Source organism: Pyxicephalus adspersus, chromosome 11 (genome assembly GCF_032062135.1).
Source record: "Pyxicephalus adspersus chromosome 11, UCB_Pads_2.0, whole genome shotgun sequence".
NCBI lineage: Eukaryota > Metazoa > Chordata > Amphibia > Anura > Pyxicephalidae > Pyxicephalus > Pyxicephalus adspersus.
Window position 1 is genome coordinate 18,914,370 of NC_092868.1, and position 23,600 is coordinate 18,937,969.

The following is a 23,600-nucleotide window of genomic DNA, read 5'->3' on the forward strand; positions in this document are numbered from 1 at the left end:
CTTTAGTAAAGAGGAACAGGTATCAAACACTAAAATATCTGTATTAGTTTTACAGTAGACCAGAAATTTCACTGTACCAGTCTTTTTTGGTAAATAGTAACAGGTATTAAACAATAAAATATCAGAATTTTTGTTTCAGTCGCAGAGAAATTTGAACCAAATGGTCTTCTTTGGTAAATAGGAACAGGTATAAAACACTAGAATTTCTGTATTTTTTTTTCAAGTAGGCCAAAAATTTTACCGTACCAAACAGTATTCTTTGATAAAGAGGAACTGGTATCAAAGACAGAAATTTCATTGTGCAAGTCTTTGGTAAAAAGGATCAGGTATCAAACACTGAAATATCTGAATTTATTTTACAGTAGGCCAGAATATTTACAAACAGACTTTTTTGCTATAAAGGAAGAGGCATAAAACACTAAAATATCTAATTATTTTAAAGTAGGACAGAAATTTCACTTTACAAAACTGTCTTCTTTGTTAAATTGGAAAAAGGTTTTACTGTGCTAAACTGTTAAATTTTGTAAGAGGAACAGGTTTCAAACACCTAACTATCGTATTTATATTTTTCAGTAGCACAGAAATTTAGTTGTACCATATTGTCTTCATTGCTAAACTATCAAAGTCAAATACTAAAATATCTGTAATATATTTTTTAGTAGCACAGAATTTCAACCCGTTTCAAAAAATAGAAACGGGTATCAAACACTAAAATATCTCTTTTTATTTTAAAGTAGGACTGAAATTTTACTGTACAAAAAGGTCTTCTTTGGTAAAAAGGAACAGGTTTGTACCAAACTTTTTTATTTGGTAAATACTGAAAGGTATCAAACACAAAGAGATCTGTATTTATCTTAAAGTACGAAAGACATTTTACTGTACAAAATGTCTTCTTTAGTAATTAGGAACATGTATCAAGCAATACAATATCTGAATTTATTGTACAGTAGGCAAAAATCCAACTGAAAAGAACCATCTTCTTTGGTAAATAGAAACAGGTACTGATAGTAACTGATATTAAACACTAAAATAACTGCATTTATTTTAAATTAGCACAGAATTTCAGTGTTACAGTCTTCTTTAGTAAATAGGGACAGGTATAAAACACTAAAATATCTGTATTTATTTTATATTCAGCCAGAAATTTAACTGTACCAAACAGTCTCCCTTGTCGAATAGGAACAGGTATCACACACTAAAATATCTGAAAATTTTTTAGTAGCACAGAAATGTAAACGAACCAGTCTTCTGAGTGAATATGAAAATGTTTTAGTCACTAAAATATCTGTAATTATTTTACAGTCTCACAGACATTTAACTGTAACAAACAATCTTTTTGGTAAATAGGCATAGGTGTCAAACACTAAAATGTCTGTATTTATTTCACGGAATCAAAGAAATTTATCTGTACAAGACGGTCTTTTTTGGTAAAAAAGTAAGGTATCAAACAGTAAATTATCTGTATTTTAGTGGCAAGTGAAATTAACTGTACCGGTCTTCTTTAGTAAATAGGAACAGGTATCAAACTATATCTGTTTATTTTACATTAGGCACAAATTCCACTGTACCAAACCGTCTTCTTTGGTAAATAGGAACAGTTATCAAACACTAAAATATCTGTATATATTTTTCAGTAGCACAGAAATTTTACCAAATACCAAACTGTCTTCTTTGAGAAATAGGAACAGGAATTAAACACTAAAATATCTCTATTTAACATTCGCACAAAATTTTTAGTGTACCAGTCTTCTTTTTTAAATAGAATCGAACAATAAAATATCTGAATTTATTTTAGTCTCAAAGAAAATTAACTATACTAGACGGTCTTTAATAAATTCCATAACAAACAATAAAATAAGAAAAACAAAAATCAGAACTTAAGGCCCTGAAATTTGTTACAAACATTTTGCATATCCAGTTTTTAATGTAATATAAAATATAACAGTCTTTCCCATTGGAAATACTGATAAGTATACTGACATCTCCTGTGTAATCATTCTTGTAGAATATTTGAACCGGTCATAAATAAACGTTTTTTTTCATTTAGACTAATAACGTTATCTATATAATTATGCTATATCTAGGAGAAACGGGTAACTTGTTTATCTCCGCTGTTTTAGCTTTGAATATTTCCCTATCAAAAATAATTTTTAAAAAAAACAAGTACCTCTTGCTCAGAAGAAGCTACAGAGTTAATCCACTCCTTTAAATCACCCTCCTGACTATCAGTAGACATATACTTTTCCATCCTCCATATTTTTTCGATATCGGAATTACCTTATGGCAGGTAGAGACGTCAGAAGGGGCTAGGGACAGTGCTAGAAAATCGATTTAAAAAGTGCAGAAAAAGAATATTAGGGAATCCAAATAGCCAATATACAGCTCTGTCATTTCAGCAATTTGTTCTTGTGATTGGGGTGCAAGTGCTATGTTGAAAAGCCTTTGGTGGCTTATATCTGTGGAAAAAGAAAAATTATACGAACAGAGAAAGGCCTTCAACGAATTCCTGATGATCCAAGCAGATAAGAGTACTCCCATGTGTAACTTAGATGTCAGCCAGTGGCAGCTCATGCGTGACGCCTGCTGTTTGCTTAGGCCCTATCAGGAGGCCTTATTTGACAGTCGCCAGGACTACGGGATGAAAAACGTCATTGAACTGCTTCATGTCCTGGAACAGATGCTGGTAAATCTGACTGGTCAGGGAGATGGAGACGCCACGCCTAGATCTCACTGCCACATGAGCCCTTTGGTGGCTGAACTGGAGTAGGACATTGGAGCACAAGCAATGTATAGCGAAATGGGTGTTTTTTCTACTCAGGTGGCAGGAGAGGGGGGGCAGCCAGAGGAGCAGGTGGGAGATGGAGAAGATGAGGCAGAGGACACAGACACACCGTGGCAGTATGCAGTGAAGACGGAGGCAGGGATATCCTCTGAGTCACTTGCACAAATGGCCCGCAGCATGCTCACTTGCTTGCTTAGTGACAGCCAAATTGTCACCATTCCGCAGAAGGATTATTTCTGGCGCTCCACCTTGTCAGGGCCTTTTTAACACCCGCTGAGAGAGAGGACAAACTCAACTACTACAGGAGACATCCTATGTAGTAGTCAGTTGGCCCCTGCCTATCTGCGCCATCGTCCATCATTTTGCAGGTCTGACCGGAGGGCCCTCTGCACTCACGTGGGAGGGGTGTGGTGGCAGGAGCAGTAACAGCTCCATCAGCAGCAGCCTGAGTGAGTCGCTGATGAGCAGCTTTCTTTTCCTGAATAGTGAAGAAACTACTCACAAGCAGCTATATATAGACCAGCAGGTGGTGGCATACTTGGAGTGCACCCTGCCAGCCGTCATTAAAGATCTGCTTGACTACTGGGCAGCCAAACTGAATTTGTGTCCACAACGTCTTCTTTGGTAACTAGAAACAGGTATCAAACACTAAAATATCTGTATTTATTTTACAGTAGCACAACAATTTCACTATACCAAACAGTCTTCTTTGCTGAATTGGAAAGAGGATCAAACAATAAAATAAATGTATTTATTTTAATGATGGACGAAAATTTCACTGTAACAAACTATCTTCCTTGGTAAATAGAAAATGTTATAGTGAAAGTTCTTTCCTACTTTAAAAGGTATTTTAATGCTAGATTCCTTTTGTCTTTTTGGGTAATTAGGAACAGATAACAAATCAAACACTAATAAAAGTTGTATTTATTTTTCAGTAGCACAGAAATTTACCTTTACCAGACTTCTTTGGTAAAGTTGGAACAGGTATCAAACACCAAAATATCTGTATTAATTTTACAGTTGCATAAAAGTGATCTGTTTCAAACTGTCTTCTTTGATAAATAGTAGGAGTTATGAAAGAATAAAATATCCTTATTTTTAGTGTATAGTAAGCAGAAATTTTATTGTACCAAACCCTTTTTTTTGGTTAATAGGTAAAGGGCTCAAACACTTAAACACTAATTTCACTGTAAAAAACGGTCTCCTTTGGTAATTAGGAACAGGTCTCAAACACTAAAATATCTTTATTTATGGTACACTAGGCAGAAATTTCACTGAACCAAAGCAACTTTTTTTAAAAACTAATATATGTTTTTATTTTAAAGGACAGAATTGTCACTGTATATAGAAAAATAGGATAATAGGACACTGTAAATATGAACAGGTATTTCACCATACAAAACGGTCTTTGGTAAATAAGAACAGGTATCAAACACTAAAATATCTGTATTTATCTTACAGTCGCACAGAAATTTAACTGTTTTAAACCGTCTTCTTTGGTAAATAGAAAGAGGTATCAAACACTTAATTATCTGTTTTTATTTTACTGACGCAAAAAAAATTTACAGTACCAAATGGTTTTCTTTTATAAAATAGAACAGGCATCAAAGAAAGAGTAGCGAATTTCTCAATCCGAATGTATTGGCAACGAATAGCATTGAGGAACATCTATTTCCGGCCTACAGAGAGTCTTGATAGTGGTGTAGAACATGAATAGGAAAGCCTGCTGTGGTAGTGAAATATTATTGTGAGTCTGTATGACATGCGTTGCTATTAGAATCACCGCACACTTATTTGAGCAATCATGGGGCCACAACTGACCAAATAACTCAAGTATGAGCTGATCCTTACAGGTCTATGTTAGCGTCATGAAGAAGCACACTCCTTTTACACCCTCGTCAGCTGATTCCACATAGATGTCTACAGAACTGCTTATACAAGTAGAGCACCCCTGACAGAATGGAGAAGGGTGTCAGCACTAAGTTTGTGTTGACATAACCTGATTATTTTGCCCTTCCTCTGATCCATCAGAACAACCCACAAAAAATGGATCCTTTCTGTGGAGCATATGCCTTCACTCAGTCAGCATTTGCTCAATAATCCATCGGTATTGCTAATAGCAAAATAGTGGCCCAGTCATGGAGTGGGGAGGGTGGGAGAACAGCTTAAGAAGTTAAGAGAAGCCACAGAATGGCACAATGACAGTGTGGAGGTGGCGTCAGCATCAGGAGGTCACAGAGTGGCACAATGACATAGTGTGAAGGTGGCGGCAGAATCAGGAGACCACAGAGTGGCACAATGACAGAGTCTGGAGTTGGCGACAGCTTTAGGAGGCCACAGAGTGGCACAATGACAGAGTGTGGAGGTGGCGGCAGGATCAGGAGGCCACAGAGTGGCTCAATGACAGAGTATGCAGGTGACGGCAGCATGAGTAGGCCACAGAGTGGCAAAATGACTGAGTGTGGAGGTGGCAACAGCATCAGGAGGCCACAGAGTGGCACAATGACATATAGTGTGGAGGTGGGTGGCAGCAGCTCTAGGAGGCCACAGAGTGGCACAATAACGGAGTGTGGAGTTGGCGACAACCATCAGGAGGCCACAATCACAGAGTCTAGAGGTGGCGGCAACAGCAGCATCAGGAGGAGGCCACAGATGGCACGATGACAGAGTTTGGAGGTGGTGGCAACAGCAGCATCAGGAGGATACCACAGAGTGGCAAGGTGACATAGTGTGGAGATGGCAGAAGCAGCAGCAGCAGCATCAGGAGGATACCACAGAGTGGCAAGGTGACATAGTGTGGAGATGGCAAGCAGCTGCATCAGGAGATCACAGAGTGTCAAAGTGACAGTGTGGGGATGGCAGCAGCAGCATCAGGAGACCACAAAGTGACCCGGTGACAGAGTGGAACGGTGGGTGGCAATACCAGTACCCACTGACGAAGGTGGATGAAAGAAGTAGCACTTGGCATCTGATGTGTTCCACAAGGGTTCCATAACTCCCCTTCTCTTTTCCATGCCACCATCCAAGGTATTTTAGCTAATTTTTCTGCACCCAAGAATCTTTTTCAGTACATTGACTATTTGCTTCTAGCCACAAGCAGTAAGGATGATCATTTTCAACTGTTGGATGAACTACTGGAGGTTCTGAAGACGAAAGCCAGGCTAATGTGCAACCCCACCAAGGCACAGCTACTGCAAGAATGTGTCATTCCTGGGCATCACGGTTACATTCAAGGGTAGGACAATCTCCAATGAAAAGTTAAAAGCAATTTTAAACTTACCTCTATCAGTGAGTATCCCTACATTAAGATCTTTTGTAGGTCTAGTAAATTATTCTAGGGTATTCATTCCAGATTTTGCACAGATATCTAGCCCACTCTTCTGAAAAAGGATACCCAATGGATATGGACTGAACAACACACCGATGCAGTACAGGTCCTCAAGCAAGCATTAGCTCAAGCACCTGCACTAGCCAACCCCAATTACCAATTGCCATTTCACATAGAGAATGCTAACATCAGAGACAGACCTGTCTGCTGTCCTGTCACAGGAAGACAGTTAAGACACATCAAAACTACTCTCTACAGTGGAGATGAAGTACTCTTTGTGTGAAAAACATCCCCTGTTATGCGGTAAAACATTTTACATATGTCATTGGTCTGAATCCAATAATTCTACAAATCACACACCCCCCCACTAGATTCCTACTCACAGACAGTATGAAAGATGGTCATGTATCCAATACCAGATTGTAACATTAGGCCCTGCTACTGAATGACTGAGATATCACGGTAAAACATACTCCCAATCCATCCACCCAAGCCCATGGCTTATTTTACATGCGCGTAGCCCACAAATGTGATATTAGCCCTACAACATATGCGCATCAGTTCTTTAGACCTTTGCCAAAAGAGTGCCAAAGTCCTGAAATGGCCATCAAAATTTTTACAGATGGCTCATGTTTTTATGAGGAGGGCTTTCCCCATGTAGGGTTTGGTGTGCATGTCTATGCTTTAGAAGTAACACGAGGAGACCAGAAAATCATACTATACTTAGATTCAACATGGGTATACAACGCACTTACAGAATTCTTCCCCTTTTGGCACATGCACCAATACATAACATCTGATGGGTCTCCATTAAAACACGCTAGGCTGTTGAAATACATTGTTACATTAGTGCAAAAGAAAAAAGTGAAACCATGGCTTTGTCAGAAGTCATTCACCTCATTCTCCTTATCATAAACAGAACGAGAAAGCAGATCACTTAGCCAAACATGGAGCCCATAGGGGGGGGGGGATCTGGAGAATTCCAGAACTCACAGAACTACAGGACCCAGACATGTGATCCAATGTTTGTGCTTTACCAAAGTCCACAGTGCAGGTACCAGATATTGCTGAGCTTCAAAAACAAGATGACAAGATCAAAGAAAAAATAGATTATCTAAAGAAAGAAAACTTGGAAATAGAGGAGAACATCCTACGTAAGCACATTAAGAGTCTAATTTTGTCAGAGGACCAAAAAATCCTCCATAATGGGGAAGAACTGACCAGTGTAATAACGGAAAATTACAGAGACGAAATTATTTATTTAGTTCATGACCTGCCTACCGGTGGTCATCAAGAAGCAGAAAAGACATATGAAAAAGAAAAGTTAACACTCCCATGAGAATACACTTGAAAAAAGGTCCATTGTAAACCTTACAGATTGATTACATGGGCCCATTACCTTGCCACCTCTAAAAATAATAAATATGTCTTGGTGGTGACAGATATGTTTTCAGAATGTTTCCAGCGAAATTTAATAACGCCCAAGTCTCGGCGAGATTATTAATGGAACAAGTATCTAGTAGATGCTTTACCAAGCTCGATAGAATCAGATCAGGGATCCCACTTTACTGGAAAGGTGATGCAGAACTGCTTACAGATGCTGGGGGTGGAACAAAGATTCCACATTCCCTACCACCAAGAATCCTCTGGAAAAGTGGAAAGAGCCAATTTACAAATCAAAACCATGCTGAAGAAATTTGTTCTATTGCTATAGTGTTTTGATGTATTGATGAATATCTTTATGCATTAATAGCGGATATATTTTCCATATTTAGGCTGATAAATATTTCTAAATCCATATAGGAACAAGAATCAAACACTAAAATATCCGTATCTATTTTAGAGTAGCACAGAAATTTTAGTGTAACATAGAGTCCTCTTTGGTAAATAGGAACAGGTATCAAACATTATTATTTATGTATTTATTATACAGTAACACATACATTTCAGTTTAATAAACCTTCTTTGATCAATAGGAACAGGTAAACTAAACACTAAAATACCCAAAGTCCTTTTACAGTAGTCAGAAATTTCACTGTACCTGTCTTTTTTGGTAAATAGGAAACGATATTAAATATCTGTATTTATTTTACAGTAGCACAGAAATGTCAGTTTACAACATCACCTTGTTTGGTAAATAGAAACACGTGTTAAGCACTAAAATATCTTTATTTATTTTACATTAGGACAGAAATTTAAACGTACTGAATAGTCTTCTTGGAAAATAGGAACAGGTATTAAACATTAAAATATATTTATTTATTTTGTATGAGGCCAAAAATTTAATTGTACCAGTCTTCTTCGGTAAATAGATACATGTATCAAATACTTAAATATCTGTAATCATTTTTCATTTCATTTCTTTCTTAATAGGAAGTTGTATCAAACATTAAAATATCTGTATTTATTTTACGGTAGCACGAAAATTGAACCAGACGTTTGTCTTTAATAAATAGGAACAGGTATTAAACACTAAAATATCTGTATTTATTTTACAGCAGGCAGCAAATTTACTGTACTAAACCATCTGATTTGGTAAACAGGAACAGGCATCAAAAAATAAAATATCTGTATTTATACATATATTTTACAAATACATATATTTTAGTGTTATAAACCTGTTTATTTACTATAAAAGACAATTTTTTACAGTGAAATTTCTGTACTACTTTAAAATAAAAAGAAATAGTTTAGTGTTTGATACCTACCATTAAAAACTTAACAGTAACATTTCTGAGCTACTAAAATGTGAATACAGATTGTAGTATTTTTTTTTTATTCACCAAATAAGAATTTGATACAGTGACATTTCTGGCCTTCTATAAAATAAATACAGATATTTTATTGTTTGATACCTGTTCCTATTTACTAAAGAATATGGTTTCTTGCAGTGAAATTTCTGCCTAGTGTACATTTTGTACAATTTAGTGTTTCATTCATGTTCCTATTTAGCAGGAACTAAATATAGTTTATATATAATAATATATACACTTATTTTAGTTCCCCCTTGTTGCTATTTTCTAAAAAAGCCCGTCTGGTACAGTTAAATTGTTGGCCTAATGTAAAATAAATACATTTATGTGAATAAATTCATTTAGTGTTTTATACTAGTTCCTATGTACCAACGAAGATGCTTTTTTACAGTTAAATTTCTGTCTATTCAAAGAAGGCGGATGGGTACAGTAAAATTTATCTGCGACTCTAAAAATATTTTATTATAGTTTTTACCTGTTCCTATTTACCAAGATGACTGTTTGGTATAGTAAAATTTCTGTCTACTTTAAAAAAAAAATAAATATAGAAAAATATAGATATTTTAGTTTTCAATATCTGTTCTTAATTTCTAAAGAAAACAGTTTGTATAGTGAAATTTCCTATTTACCAATGAAGTGAGTTGGGTACAGATAAATTTCTATGCAACGGTAAAATAAATATATATTTTCATGTTCCTATTTATCAAAAAAGACTGGTATAGTAAAATTATCTTCTGGCCTACTATGAAGTAAATACAAATATTTTAGGGTTTAATACCTTTTTCTATTTATTAAAGAAGACTGGTAGCGTGATAATTCTGTCCTGCTTTAAAATAAATACATATATTTTAGTGTTTGATACCTAGTAATTAAAAAAGATTTTTTTTGGCACAGTGAAATTTCTGTCCTACTTTACAATAAATAATGTTATTAAAAAAAATTGTACCCTGGTTAGTTTAACTCATGTAAGGATTGTGTAAGACAACCTATGGGTAATATAATAGTTTTTAAATATAGTCTGTGCTTAATAATGTTAAATTTGGTACAGATGGCACAAAACAAGGCTAAAGGTGTCCCTACATGTATACATGTCTCAGGTGAAATGTTGTTTAAAATTCTGCCATTAATGAACTCTGTTGTTACTATGGAAAGTTCCCTTTTTACTTAAACAGGGCAGCACTTTCTGTACAACATATTAACACGTCTTGGTATTTATTACCCTTCCTCTCCCTTACTACAAAGATCAGTCCCTATATAAAAGAAACGACTAATTAGGTTTGATTTTTGAAACCTGAATTCTAAACATATATTCGTTCTTACGTAAATGTATTCAGTGGAGATTTAAACACAACCATTTTTTCAAATTTATTGTTCCGATTATTAGTGAAGTAAAGAAATTTAAGTGAAGAAATTGCAAATAGCCATAGAAAGCGTATGGTAAATTATCGCTAAAACAAGCTAAAAAAACATGCATTAATGTGTATAAACGTAAAGGTAAAATAAATATAAATTGACAACTCTTAGGTAACGGTACAGAACATTGCAATTGGAGATTTCAAGCACAGAAATCACATTTTTTCTTTTAACTTTGTCATTATCTTTAAACTTGTTATATATTTATTCTTAATTTATTTTCATAGCATGTTAAAGAATTATAATAACCTAAGAAAGCATCCGGTAATCCATTGCTTTTGCTGGATAAAAAAATACAGTAATGTGTATAAACTAGTGGAAACTTGTTAATGTAAAATTTGTGTTCCTGGAGCGTGAATGCAAACTTATTTTGACATTGTTTTGGATATTGGGATAGAAAATTGCACTGTTAAGCACAGAAAACATGAAATGTAGTCAGTATTTAATAACAAACTAATTAGTAAAACTTTTCTAATTTCAGATGAAAACACACACAATGTAGAAACTAAAGAAAAACAGTAAGGAGAAAGTAAATGCAAACTTATATTGACATGTCATAGTTATTGGTATAATAATACAGAAGTTTGACATGTCAAGCACAGAAAACACGTTCTCGCGCTTAACTTCGTCTTTATCCTAAAATAAGCTTGTTATAATATGTTTTCTGCAGATTTTTACGTCTTGAAAGACCAGAAACACTTTTTTACTCTTAATTTCTTCATTATCTAAAAACAAACTGTTTTCTTTAATTACAACTTATTTAAAAGTATCTTGTAAATCTGCTAATTTTAGATAAAAAAAATTTTTTATACGTATAAACTTGAGACAATGCTTGTAAAAATGTTTTTCTATTTTTTAGAAAGTAAATGCAAATGTAATTTTGACAACTTTTAGTTATCGGTAAAGAACATTGCAGTTGGAAATGTCAAGCACAGAAAACACGTTCTTAATCGTAATTTCGTCATAATCTAAACAATAATAATAAGCTAAACAAACTGGTTTCTTCAAAACATGCACAAATGGGTAGAAACTATAAAAAAACCCTTGTTCCTAAAAAGAAAAAAAATGCAAATGTATTTAGATATTTTTTAGATAATAGGATTTAAAATTGCAAAATGAAAATGAAAAGAATAGAAAACACCTTCTAACATTCAATTTCTTTATTATTTTAAAAACAAACTGTTTACTCCGATTACGTCAATTTAAATTGTCTGGTGTGCTATTTCCAGATAAAAACACATGCACTAATGTGTACACATTTGGGGAGAAAAGTTAAAAAAACAGATTTGTTCTTTTTAGAAAGTAAATGCGAACAACTCTAAGTTAGTAATAGTTCATAGTAATGCAGAAATGCAAATTTATATTGATAGCTCTCTTTGTTTCTATATCCCAAACTTTTCTTTAATTTCAACTCCATATAAAGCGTCTGATAAACCTTTGTTAATCACAGATGATAGGTGCACTAATGTGTAGAAACTTAAGAAAAGCTCTTGTAAACACATTTTGCTCTTTCTAAAAATTAAATATAACGCTAACTTTTAGTTGATGGTAAAGAACTAAATTGCTAAAACGAGATGTCAAGCACAAAAAACACGTTATTTCTCTACATTTCTTAATTAGCTTTCTTCTATATTTTAGGATATAGCTAATAAATATATAGCTGTACATGGTAAACATATGCACACTTCAAACTTTGTTGTTATACATTTGCTACACATCCTGGCATAAAGCACCAGGTATTACAGCAGGCTGTAATCCAGGAAGCCTGTTGCTACACACATCTTCAGAAAGATCAAGTGGCTCCTGGGAGAATTGGAGGCCTTGTCCTCTTCCTGGATTACTGCGCAGAGGACCCGACCACAGAAATCAATGCCTGAGGTTGGGAAGCTGCGCTATTATGATCCCCAAGAATCAATAATGGTAAACATATACACACTTCTTATATACACGTACGTATCGTTTTTTAAAGAGATTTAATAACAACCTTTGATGCTATACATTAACTCTGCAAATTTTTACGGCATGTTAATGAGATTGCAAATAGCCCTAGAAAGCGTCCTAAACCTTACACCTACTAATTACTTTTATGCGTTCAAGTTCTCCTTTCATCACTGATTACCAACATAAATTCCACTGACCCAAGCTACCTGATACCAAATTATTTCCTTTACCTCTAGCCATTCATCACACTGGGCTCTTTTTCTCCCAAAATGACACAGGTCTTCACCACTATAACTGATCTCGTTAATACTAATGACCGCAGCCTTTGCTTTCAAGCTCTTCCTTTATCATTAATTACTAACCTACTTTCCACTGACACAAGTTTGCCTGACACCAACACATGCTATGGGCCACCCCATGCTCTGTCAATCATCAAGCTGGGATCCCCATTTTCTCCACACTCCATCAATTTTATTGCTTACTTGTTACTAATGCCCTCAGCCTGTGCTGCGACTTTTACAATGCAAAGCTTCTGTCCAATTTCACATTTACTCTATTCAACCTGCAAGGGCTTTCTCAATCACAAGGGTGAGTGCTACCAGCCCAAATTTCACACTATTCCTGAGCCACAAGTTGGACTCAAACTCATCGTCTAACATGAGTGGGCATTTTACTAACTAAACCAACAGACCTGCTGCTTGTGAAAAAGTCTAAAAGACATGGCCTTATAAGACATTCAAACCAGACACTTATGCTAAAGCAGGTTAGACTCCAAGTGCCTGCTTTATATTATTTCTCCAAATACCTCTACCCCGTCAATTCTTAAGGACTTTGAACGTATCGGCACCTTTAGCAATTTTAAAGTTAATTTTTCTAAATCCAAAGTTTGTCTATTAGCAATAATACGTCCTTTAGGATATGTAATGATGCTATAAAAATTTAGGTTTTTCCATTCCATTAGATTCTTCTAGGCTGTTTGCATCTATTTACATCACTTTATATTCCAAAACACATTCTAATTTGCAAAAGTACGCCTCCTTACCTCTTTCCTTTGCGAGAATTATGCATGTGTTCCAGACAATCCCTATTTTTTTGAATTTCTGTTACCTTAATAAACTGCATGGGTTATTTCAGACCTTCATATGGAAAGCGAAACGTCCACGCATCGCTTACGGTATTTTACCTACTGCTAAGTTTAGGAGTTTTTATAGATGAACATCTTTCTCATATAGATCTCTGTTCCCTCCCTTCGGATAGAGTGTTTACGTCTAAGTTTACCCACCCTTTTGTTTAGTCTCACAAGTGACGTCTTAGGAATCTGGGAACAATTTTCTTAGGGTGAGTAAACTCTCCTTACGTCCAGGCCCCTTGACTCCCTATTTTTAACAACCCTGCTATTCCTCCAACCAATTGACATGTATCAAGGAATTGTTGAGGTCTCCTGATCGCTCTAGGCATGTAATTTTTCAATTTTAGTCTTCTGATTTAGGCCACTGTCTCTAACACTCTAATCAGAGCTTGGAGTAGATATACCAGCAGGAGACTCAGAAAAATCCTTTACTCTGACTCAAAAATGAACTCTTACTTGCAAGCTTAAGAAACCAATGATAAGATCTTGTTTAGATGGTACCCAGGCTCGATCATGTCCATTATAAAAGGATTGCTTTGCCATTTTTTATACAGCTGCCAGAGTAATTATACCCAGACATGGAACAATTGGTTGTGGAAGATGTTTGATTTAAACAATTTAAAATAACTTGGGCTGCCTGGGACTGATTCAAAAATGAAAAGGAGGATTCATGAGTTCAGTAATTGTCAGTTTGGAACCAGTTTGGAACATCCTTTCTTTCTGAAACCTGTTTTTTTCTTATTATAAGGTCTCAATTGTATTTAAACTCCTGTTTCAGATTTTGTTACTATGTCCTTTTCTCAACTCCTTTGAGTTGAGAAACTGTTTCAACAAAGTGTACCACCTTGTTTATATGTTGTTATGATTTTCTGTGAATTGTCTTTTTTGATATGTTTTATATTTGTATTTTTTCAAAAACGCATATAAACAAATATTTGACAAAAAATATAAGGAGAAACAAACGCACGTTAGAGAGCTCAGCCAGATTTCTTTATTTCTTCATCACCTTGCTGATGTCAGCTAATTCCTATTTTAGATCACAATCAACTTTCTCAGACTTGTGGTGATTGCCTGCTTGTGATGATTCGCTGCAAGATGCCACTCTTTTCAGGACCTGCATCAGAAAAAAAAATTATGCTTAATATGAAGACGTCTTTATGATGCAAATAACATTACAATTTAATAAGTACATCATAGTTAAAATAATGGTTATTTTATCACATTTTTTGGAAAGCCCATTTGACGTCCGTGTCTTTAGGCTTTAGATCCATTAAAGAATATTTTCTCTTTTTATATCAGTATGTGATTGAACTATTAACTAAATAAAACCCCAATCGCTTGGGGTAGTATTGTTAATGATGGGTGGGGGTCCCTGGTTAGATTTTTTTTTTTAATTATTTTTATTAAAAGATATCAAGGTACATACAGAGAAAAGAAAATAAAGTGGTCGTAACATACAGTTCAAAAAAGAACATACAGCAAGGTTAGGTTCTAACAATACATATCTTCAAGCTTGTGGCTTAACGGCCAACTGCAAAGAAATACAAACATTGAAACCAACCCGTTGTGCTGTATCAGTAGCAGTAACATAGGGAAAAATAAAAGAACAAATTAAAAAAGAGAAAGAGAAAAGAAGGAAGGAAGAAGAAGGGGGGAAAGATGGGGGGTTAAAGCTCATCTCTGAAACAGTTTCAGAATGCAATTAGGATTCCATCCCAGAATACTCAGCTATCTAGGGGCGTCGTCGTAACAAACGGCAATATTCCTCAGTAGTGGATCCAGTGGTACCAAGTCTGTACGAATTTTTCCGCTTTCTTAGCGTCAGTGGATATCATATCCCCCATGTGATATATATATAAGCAACCCTTTGCAACCAATGTACTGCCGTCGGGGGGGCAGTATTCTTCCATAAGGCTGGGATTCAGGCCTTAGCTGCATTGAAAAGGTGTTCCTGCGGGGCAGGAACATGAAGAAGTGCCAGGGCCGAATAGCCCGTTATATCCACTTCTCCAATATAATTGCAATTTTGAGCATTCCCAGAAAACATGCAGTAGCGTACCGTGTGTCGCTACATCTCCAGCAAGTGCTATCGGATCTTAGCAATCTTAGCAAGCTTCACCGGTGTCCTGTACCAGTGAGTAGTAGTTGTACTTGTAGTTGGTTTCCTGATATTTGTTGCAAATGGACGCCTTATGACAAAAATGGAGCAACATATCTCTCTCTCAGTAAAACAAGTGTCCAAATCAGCTTCCTATTGGGATACAAATAAGGGGACTTCTGGCGTTTATGGTGTGCCATAAACAGGTTTACCAGTTACACACAAGTCCTCTAGAGGAAGAAGAGATCGGCTATTGTATTGAGCCGCGGCAAAGGTTCTCAGAACATAAGTGAGTTGTATGTGGTGCCAGGGCGACAATGAAGGGAGATCCCTTTCCATTTGTAGGGTCAGAATATGTTGCCATTCCCCATTGTGTATGAAATGGAATATTCTATACACGCCCAAAGCACGCCATTGGCGAAATATTGGGTCAGTCTGGCCCGGGGGGAATCAAGGATCGCCTAGAACGGGAGACATTGGAGACGGGTATATGGTTACGTTTTGATAGGAGAAGTACTTTGTGACCACTTTCAAGGTCTCCCCAATCAATGGATGGGTGTACATTTTTGTTCTTGCCGCCGGTGTCGACCAGGCCAATGCGGCAATGGGGGCAGTAGAGCATGCATTCTCCAACTAAACCCACAGTTTGGAGCTGCTATTAGTGCACTAATCCAGCAGCCTAGACAAGTGCACTGCCTAATGTTAAAAAACTGGGTCAGGAAATGCCATTCCTGCGTTGGCTTTGGGGTGTCTCAGTAATGTCATCCTAAGCCTGGGTGCCCCATTAGGCCAAATAAATTTTACAAATTCCGAATGGAAATGTCGAAGAATAAAAAGCGGGATGTATATTGGGAGTGCTTGCAGCATATATAACAGTCTAGGCAAAACTTTCATTTTAAGCACATTGCACCTCCCAAACCATGTAAATGCTATCTGTCTCCACCTCTGTAGATCACTTCAGATTTTATTTAATGGGATAAAATTGAGATCTACAATTCACGTTAGATTAGCAGGACTCTGTGTGCCCAGGTAAGAAATAGCTGAGTGAGACCACTTGAAGGGAAAAGAAGGGGCCAAGGCCTCTCTAATTTTTCTGGGAAGAGTATCACTCAGCGCCTCCGACTTTTGCAGGTTTATTTTGTAATTAGAGAGCTAGGCATATCTGTCTAGCTCTCGCATAAGAACTGGCAAAGTAGTTACCGGTGTTGCAACATAAAAAAAAAGCTCATCTGCATAAGCAGCTACCTTATGTTCCGTGGGGAACATAATCTGGGCTCCCCTGATATTTCCATTGGCACGAATTATTCGTAGGAGACGCCCCACGGTCAACACAAACAGCAAGGGAGATAATGGGCATCCCCGTCTCATCCCATTGGTAATACAAAAGGAGTGGGAGAGTTCACAATTAACCCGAACTCTGGCGCTAAGGGAGGAATACAAGGTTTCTATACAACGCAAAATACAAGGGGGAAGACCCAAATGTGTTAATGTGGAGAGCAAAAATGTCTCTCCACTGATGCTAAGAAGGCATTTGATGGAAATGCCTTCTCAGCATCAGTGGAGAGAAGCATTAGAGGGGTGTTGTAAGTATGTGCATAGGTAATATTATTCAGGGTACGGATCGTGTTGTCCCTGGCTTCCCTCATCGGGAGAAAACCGCTTTGGTCAGGATGGACAATATCATTGTTACATGGCCGCCTTTTTAGACCTAGGCACCCTAGCCAATAACCACAGTGGTTGGCATGTTCATAGTAGTACCATTTGCAACGGGTAAGTTGTGTTTTAGCCTTTTCTCTGTACAGGGGGTTAATTTGTGTACGAGTGGCGAGTAGTTGGGAGTAGTTCCAGGTCTATTGTTGGAGGCCTTTTGGTCAACATTTCTAAACAATGCAACTCCTGTAACAACGTATCAAGCCTTTGTTTGGTTAGTCTTTTGAGTCTACAGCTCTGTTGTATAAACAGACCTCTAATATAACATTAATGAGCTTCCCATACATATCTGTCTGTCATATCATGTCTGTAGATCCTGTATAGTTGGCAAAGAAGAAGGAAAGTTCTTCCTAAATCTATGCGGTCAGTTCAGGGTCTTCGAGCTGTGCCTCATTCAGCCTCCAAACACTGGGTTTACATTCATATATCCTTCCAGAGATCTCTATCATATTAGGGGCGTGGTCAGAGAAAGTTATAGAACCAATACTTGAGTCGCTAACCTGTGAAATGGTATCATGGGATATCAGAAAATAATCAAGTCTTGAATAAGTATTATGGACCGCGGAGTAGAACGTATAATCCCTGTCTCCGGGTTGTTGAATACGCCAGATATCTATCAATTGATTGTCATGTAGCAGTGCTTTCAGACGTTTATGATGGGAAAAAGGCAGGTGGGAACGGCCCTTGGATATGTCTAAGGATGAATCTAAAGTTAAATTGAAATCACCTCCTATAATGTTGGTACCTTAAGCCACTTCAGATAAGATGGTCAGAATATATTCAAGGACAGTCAACTGGCCAGTATTAGGTATGTATATGTTTATAAATGTAAATATTTGCTTCTCTATCACACCCTGGACTATTAGGAACTAACGGGAGGGGGAAGGGTGGGGGAAATTAGTAAAGAATAGGAAGTAAGAAAATGAAAGAAGAAATTAGGAAATCAATAGAATAAGGTACACAAAGAAGAAAAAGCAGCGAGAAAAACAAAACAACTTAAAAGGAAGAAAAAATAGAGCTCTAGGCCCTAAACCTAGGTAAGTAAAACAATATACCTATGTGGTGGGGTAGTGTAGGCAACAACACTATGAGTGGCTGGCTCACCAGCAGCAGCAACATAAAACAGACATATAACTATAAGTAAATCACACAGCTCTAGTAAGTGAACCAGGAACATATGCTGTTCCCAAAAAACAAGGAGAGATAGAATTTTAAACTTACAAGAGTAGAAAGGTTTCACAGGAATGAAGGTAGACAAAGACATTATTAAAAACATTAAATAAAGGGCATACTAAAGTGCACAGCAATACACAATGCAGGCTACTACAGGAGCCGAAACAATAACCCAGCTTCAAACGTAACATGTAAACAGAACAATAATAATAACAGTACTAGTACTGGCGGTAGGCAGCCATCTGGGAACAAGGAACCACTGAGACCATGATGGGCCGTCTCCCATACTCAATGTGCACCAATGTCACTGCAGTAACAGGAATCCACTTCCAGCATAGTAGGTGTGCTCAGATCAGGACATAGATACATCACATAGGAACGATAAGTTTCTGAGGAGGTATAGATATGCATTGTAATATATGTAGGAGGTAGACAGTGGTGGTATAACAAGAGTCCAAATACTCAGCAGCAGTAGAAATCATATTTCATGTGAATTTAAGTTAATCCTTTTCCGGGGGCGCTGTAGAGTGGTAGAGTGCCGTCTGCTTCGGGCGGAGGTAGATGATCTCGATCTCAAGTAGATATTTGGGAGTACCTCTAAGACTTCCAAACAGGGCCAGTAGTTGAGATGGATTGTGTAACGTAAACACAGAGTTGGGTTTGGTCACTATGCGATGTAGTGGATGTCCCCATCTATATCGGGCACCGTGTGTGGTAATGTAATCCAAAAGTAGCTTCAGTATGCGTCTCATCTGTAGCGTGCGAGGGGATAGATCTGGATATATTTGAATACTTGCACTATCAAAATCAATCAGCCCCTTCTGCTATTCTTTCTGAACGATCTGCTCTTTAACTTTGTAAAAGTGCACTCTGCATAGAACATCTCTGGGGCGGTCAGGTATTCCATCTCTCCTCGCACCAACCCTATGTATATCCAATTCTATGCGCTCTGAGGGGGGTCGGTCTAAAAAGGTGTTAAAAATGGCAATCACAGTGTGCTCCAGGTCAGGCCCAGCTGTAGCTTCCGGGAGTCGGCCCCTGTTTTCTTGATTGTCCAAACTGAGAGCCAAGTTAGAAAAGCACAGACTTCATGTGCAGTTGGGCATGTTCAAGTGTGTCTAATCTAAGGGAAGTTTGGGAGGAGGAGGACTCCAGGGAAGTAACCTTAATATCAACTGCTTGCACTTTCTGATATATCTGTTCAATCTCTGCATGTACAGAGTGCTCTATGCGATGAGTCCAGGATTCTAGCTCTGTTTTAGTGGGTATGAATTTCAGGCGGGCTTGTAATTCGACTGTTTTATAAGACCCTCTTTTTTTATAGCCGTTTGCAAGCACGTAGTGACATTTCAGATTGTCATGTGTATTGAGGAGGCTTACCACAATTACCACAAAAGAGAAGGTTCTGTTAGGCAAAGGATAGCTGGGTGGTTGTTGCCCATAGTGAGCAGTGCAACAGTCCTCTCAGGCGGGTCAGTTGGGATGTCCTCCTGATGTTGATGAGGTATACAGCGAGGGTTTTTGTAAAAAAGGTTGGCTGTGGGTGGTAAACTGCCTTCAGATGAGTAGTAGAGGCTGTGTTGAAAGTATAGGGTTGTTGAATCCTAGGGTGCCAGGGCAGTTGGTGGTAAAGAGCAGGTTCATGGGGGTGGCTTTGAAAGTTTAGGGGGTTGTGTGGGATAGATGTTAGAGGTGGCCACAGCAGATGTTGTAATTGTTGGGCCTGCACGGTGCGATTGTGGGCAGCATGTGGTAGCTGTGGGGTGTAATCTGGGGCTATATGTGTTTACCACATTGGGGGTTGTGAACTGGGCAACACAGAAAAAGATAGACTAAGGAGAGATAACAAACAGAAAGGTAAATAGAAATTACAGGACTTGAGGGGTGAGATGTCTTGGAATATATGCATTCAAAAAAGACACAGACCAACATATTAGAAAAAGAACTCAGAGGTAGGTAGTAAACAAAAGCACTAAAGTAGTGGCTATTGGTGGAAATCTAAATTGTCAAAAGTTCTTCAAGGAACTATGTGCTAACCCTTAATGTAAAATATCAAAAAACATGAAGAGAGGGAAATCAGGGTTTTTTGCACAAAAGAGAAAATTTGTATTGGATATACAGTGAAACATACATAAATGAATATCTTATATTGACAAATTAAGTAGCATTTCCTATAAGCCACAATATTTTGTTGTGGTTAAAAGTGTACAGGATAATTACCAAAAGATCACAAAATACAGCATATAATCAAGTACATCAAACAGTTTTAAGGTTGGACCACAATACAAGCTTGGGGTCCAGCAACTGTTAAATTGGCCTAAAGAGGCACTAGACATAGTTCATCTCAACACAGCATATACATTACTGCTACATAATTATAATGATTGGATCATATTGATGGTTTTTCCAGACGCGTTTTGTCTTGTTAGGCTTCCTCAGGGGACAGCATGTATTTGGCACTTGTAATATATGTATCTAAATCACTAGAAATATGGGTATTATTTGATTATACTATTGATTGCAGAAACATATAGTACATATCTATATATAAAAAATATAAGTAGTAAACAGGATTATGTGTATTGAGGAGGAGAGTATTATTCCCCCACCCAAAAAAAATAATTTTTTTTTCTCCCCCTTTGGACATTCTTAAAAAGTATATAAATCACCTATAATCCAATAGGGGCACATTTACTCTCTGACTGGAATGTTAAGACTCACATGATTCCTGTGGAGTAATGCCTTCTGCTTACTGCAAATATTAGTAGTACAGGGGTCGGGAACTAATGGCTCACGAGCCATATGTTTTATGGGGGCGTGGCCTGCCATACACAGAGAGAAGCTGTGATCTAAGCCTTATAACACAGCTTCTCTCCACCGAGCGCAGGCCATGCCCCCTTGCATCGCATTCCGGCATCCTTGGGACCCAGCATCCGGCATCTTGGGACCCGGCATCCAGCATCTCTGCACCCACCCTCTGACATCTCTTCACCCACCCTATCTTTCCTCACAGCATCATCGGCGAAACGGGCCTGAAGCTGCATCCTCCTGCACATCCTGCACAGGCAGCCGCAAATCGAGGCCCCAGCTTCAGCCTAGCTCCCGTCAGCGGCCCATGTGAATGTGAATGTGAAACCTACGATCATATTTAATGGATGGACGTCTTAACGCCTGCATAAAACTTAACCTCACCACGTTATCAACCAGACTACAAAGCCATCAGCAAAACCATGCAGCACCAGAAGTCGCATTAATGCTAAAAAGTACTTTATTCATTAATTCATTATTTATTGGTAAGCAACAGCATATCATAAAATGCACACATTTACTTGTATTTAGTTTTAAACATATTGTTTGGCTCTCACGGAATTACATTTTAAAATATGTTGTGTTTATGGCTCTCTCATCCAAAAAGGTTCCTGAACCCCTGATGTAGTAGTAAACATGCCAAAGGATTGAGTATCTAGAAAATAGATATGTAATACACTTATACCTACAGAAGTTGTGGATTGTTTTTCTAAATCCTAAAGCTTCTTAGAAAAAATCTTTTAGAGTAATATAGTATTTAATGTTACCTTAATATAAGGAGACTTCAAGTATACAGGGTGTTGATAATAAGATCAAAGAATAAGCAAATGTCAGGTAGACAGGATCCCAAATGGTGTCTGAGAAGCAAGGGGAGGGAATCTGGAGGTAGCGGCAGCATCAGGAGGCTACAGGGTGGCACAATGACAGAGTCTAGAGGCGTCATCAGCAACATCAGGAGGAGGCAACAGAGGTAACGGCAGCATTAGGCGGAGACCACAGAGTGGCAAAATGACAGAGTCTGGAGTTGGTGACAGCATCAGGAGGCCACAGAGTGGCACAATGACATAGTGTGAAGGTCTTTTCAAGTCTGAGTACTGCCCAGACAAATGCATGCTTTCCAACAAGCAGTACAATTTTTTATCTGAAAATAAAAAAATCGAGAATTTATTGAAAGTCTATACATAAGAAACAATTAGGCATAGGGGTTCCTTATTTTACCAAATATTACCAGGCAACCCATATCGCCTTCATAATTTCTATTTTTGCTAGGCATAAAGCGCCTCTCTGGGTCCAATTGGAACAGGACCTCTGGCTCAACCACCTACATAAGTTGCTCTACCTACGTTACCAAATAAACAGGCTGCCAAATATGAGTACCCATCCACAACACATGATTGATGTTTAAGATAGTGTGAGATACTTCAGCGGCCTCATGTCACTATGCATGCCGTTGCTACTTATTCAGAATAAATATGAGGTCAAACTTAGAGTGGACAATGACGACAATAAGAAATTGACGTGTTTTACCCGATTCACACTATAAATTTGCTCTTGGGAGCCCTGGATCAGTTTTTTAATGCCTACCTTAAATGTATCTAAAGATAGACTGCATAGTAATTTTGGGCTTACAGCTCAATTTCGAATACCCTTCTGTTTTGCATTTTGTTTTATAAAAAATAGTATCCAGATATTAGTTCTGTATTTTTAGTAATTTTATTTCTTTTTTTTGTTCATTGTTGTTAAAGAACATCTAAAAATCGACTATTGTACAATGTTTTAATACTGTGTGATATCTCTGTCTACTAAGATATCTTAAGAATCTTATAACTAAGATTATTTTCAATAAAAGCTTTTATAAAAATGATTGAAACCAAATATTAGCATTGTTTTACCAGACGCTATTTAATGCAAATGAATAGCATGATAGCATTTAACATGAACATCTGCAAAGGCTGTATTGAATTTTTTTAACAGCTTGTATATAAAAATAGTGTATATGTTTACTCTATTTTCCATATTTAAAATATATCAGCTAGAACCTATTAAGGTAATGCTTGTTTTAAGATAATTTAAAAATGTATAGAGTGAACGTGTTTTCTGTGCTTTACATCTCAAAATACAATGTTCTATATCATTAAGGGCTGTCAATATACGTGTGTATTTACATTCTAGAAAGAGAAAAATGTGTTTACAAGGATTTTGCAATTTTCTATCCCATTATCTGAGAAATGTCAAGATACGTTTGCATTTACTTTATAGAAACAAAATGTGTCCACAATTTCATCTGAAATTAGCAATGGTTTTCTAGTCGCTTTAAATTGAGTTGTTTTATACCATTAACTTAGAGTTGGCGTTTGCATTTACTTCCTATTATTGTTATTATTATTATTAAACAGGATTTATATAGCGCCAACATATTACGCAGCGCTGTACATTAAATAGGGATTGCAAATGACAGACTAATA

General features: G+C 37.2%; 1 protein-coding gene and 1 long non-coding RNA gene across 2 annotated transcripts in view; one reads left to right on the forward strand and one right to left on the reverse strand.

The window, feature by feature from the left end:
• LOC140341014 (uncharacterized) overlaps window positions 1–23,600 on the forward strand; it is a 51,156-nt gene that overhangs the window by 20,313 nt on the left and 7,243 nt on the right. The window lies entirely within an intron of this gene.
• The window catches only part of LIN7B (lin-7 homolog B, crumbs cell polarity complex component), a 226,843-nt gene continuing 217,455 nt past the window's right edge, over window positions 14,213–23,600 (reverse strand). The window contains exon 7 of the mRNA XM_072426510.1: window positions 14,213–14,460. Coding sequence (XP_072282611.1) covers window positions 14,454–14,460 — 7 coding nt within the window. The 3' untranslated portion in view covers window positions 14,213–14,453. The remainder of the gene's footprint in view (window positions 14,461–23,600) is intronic.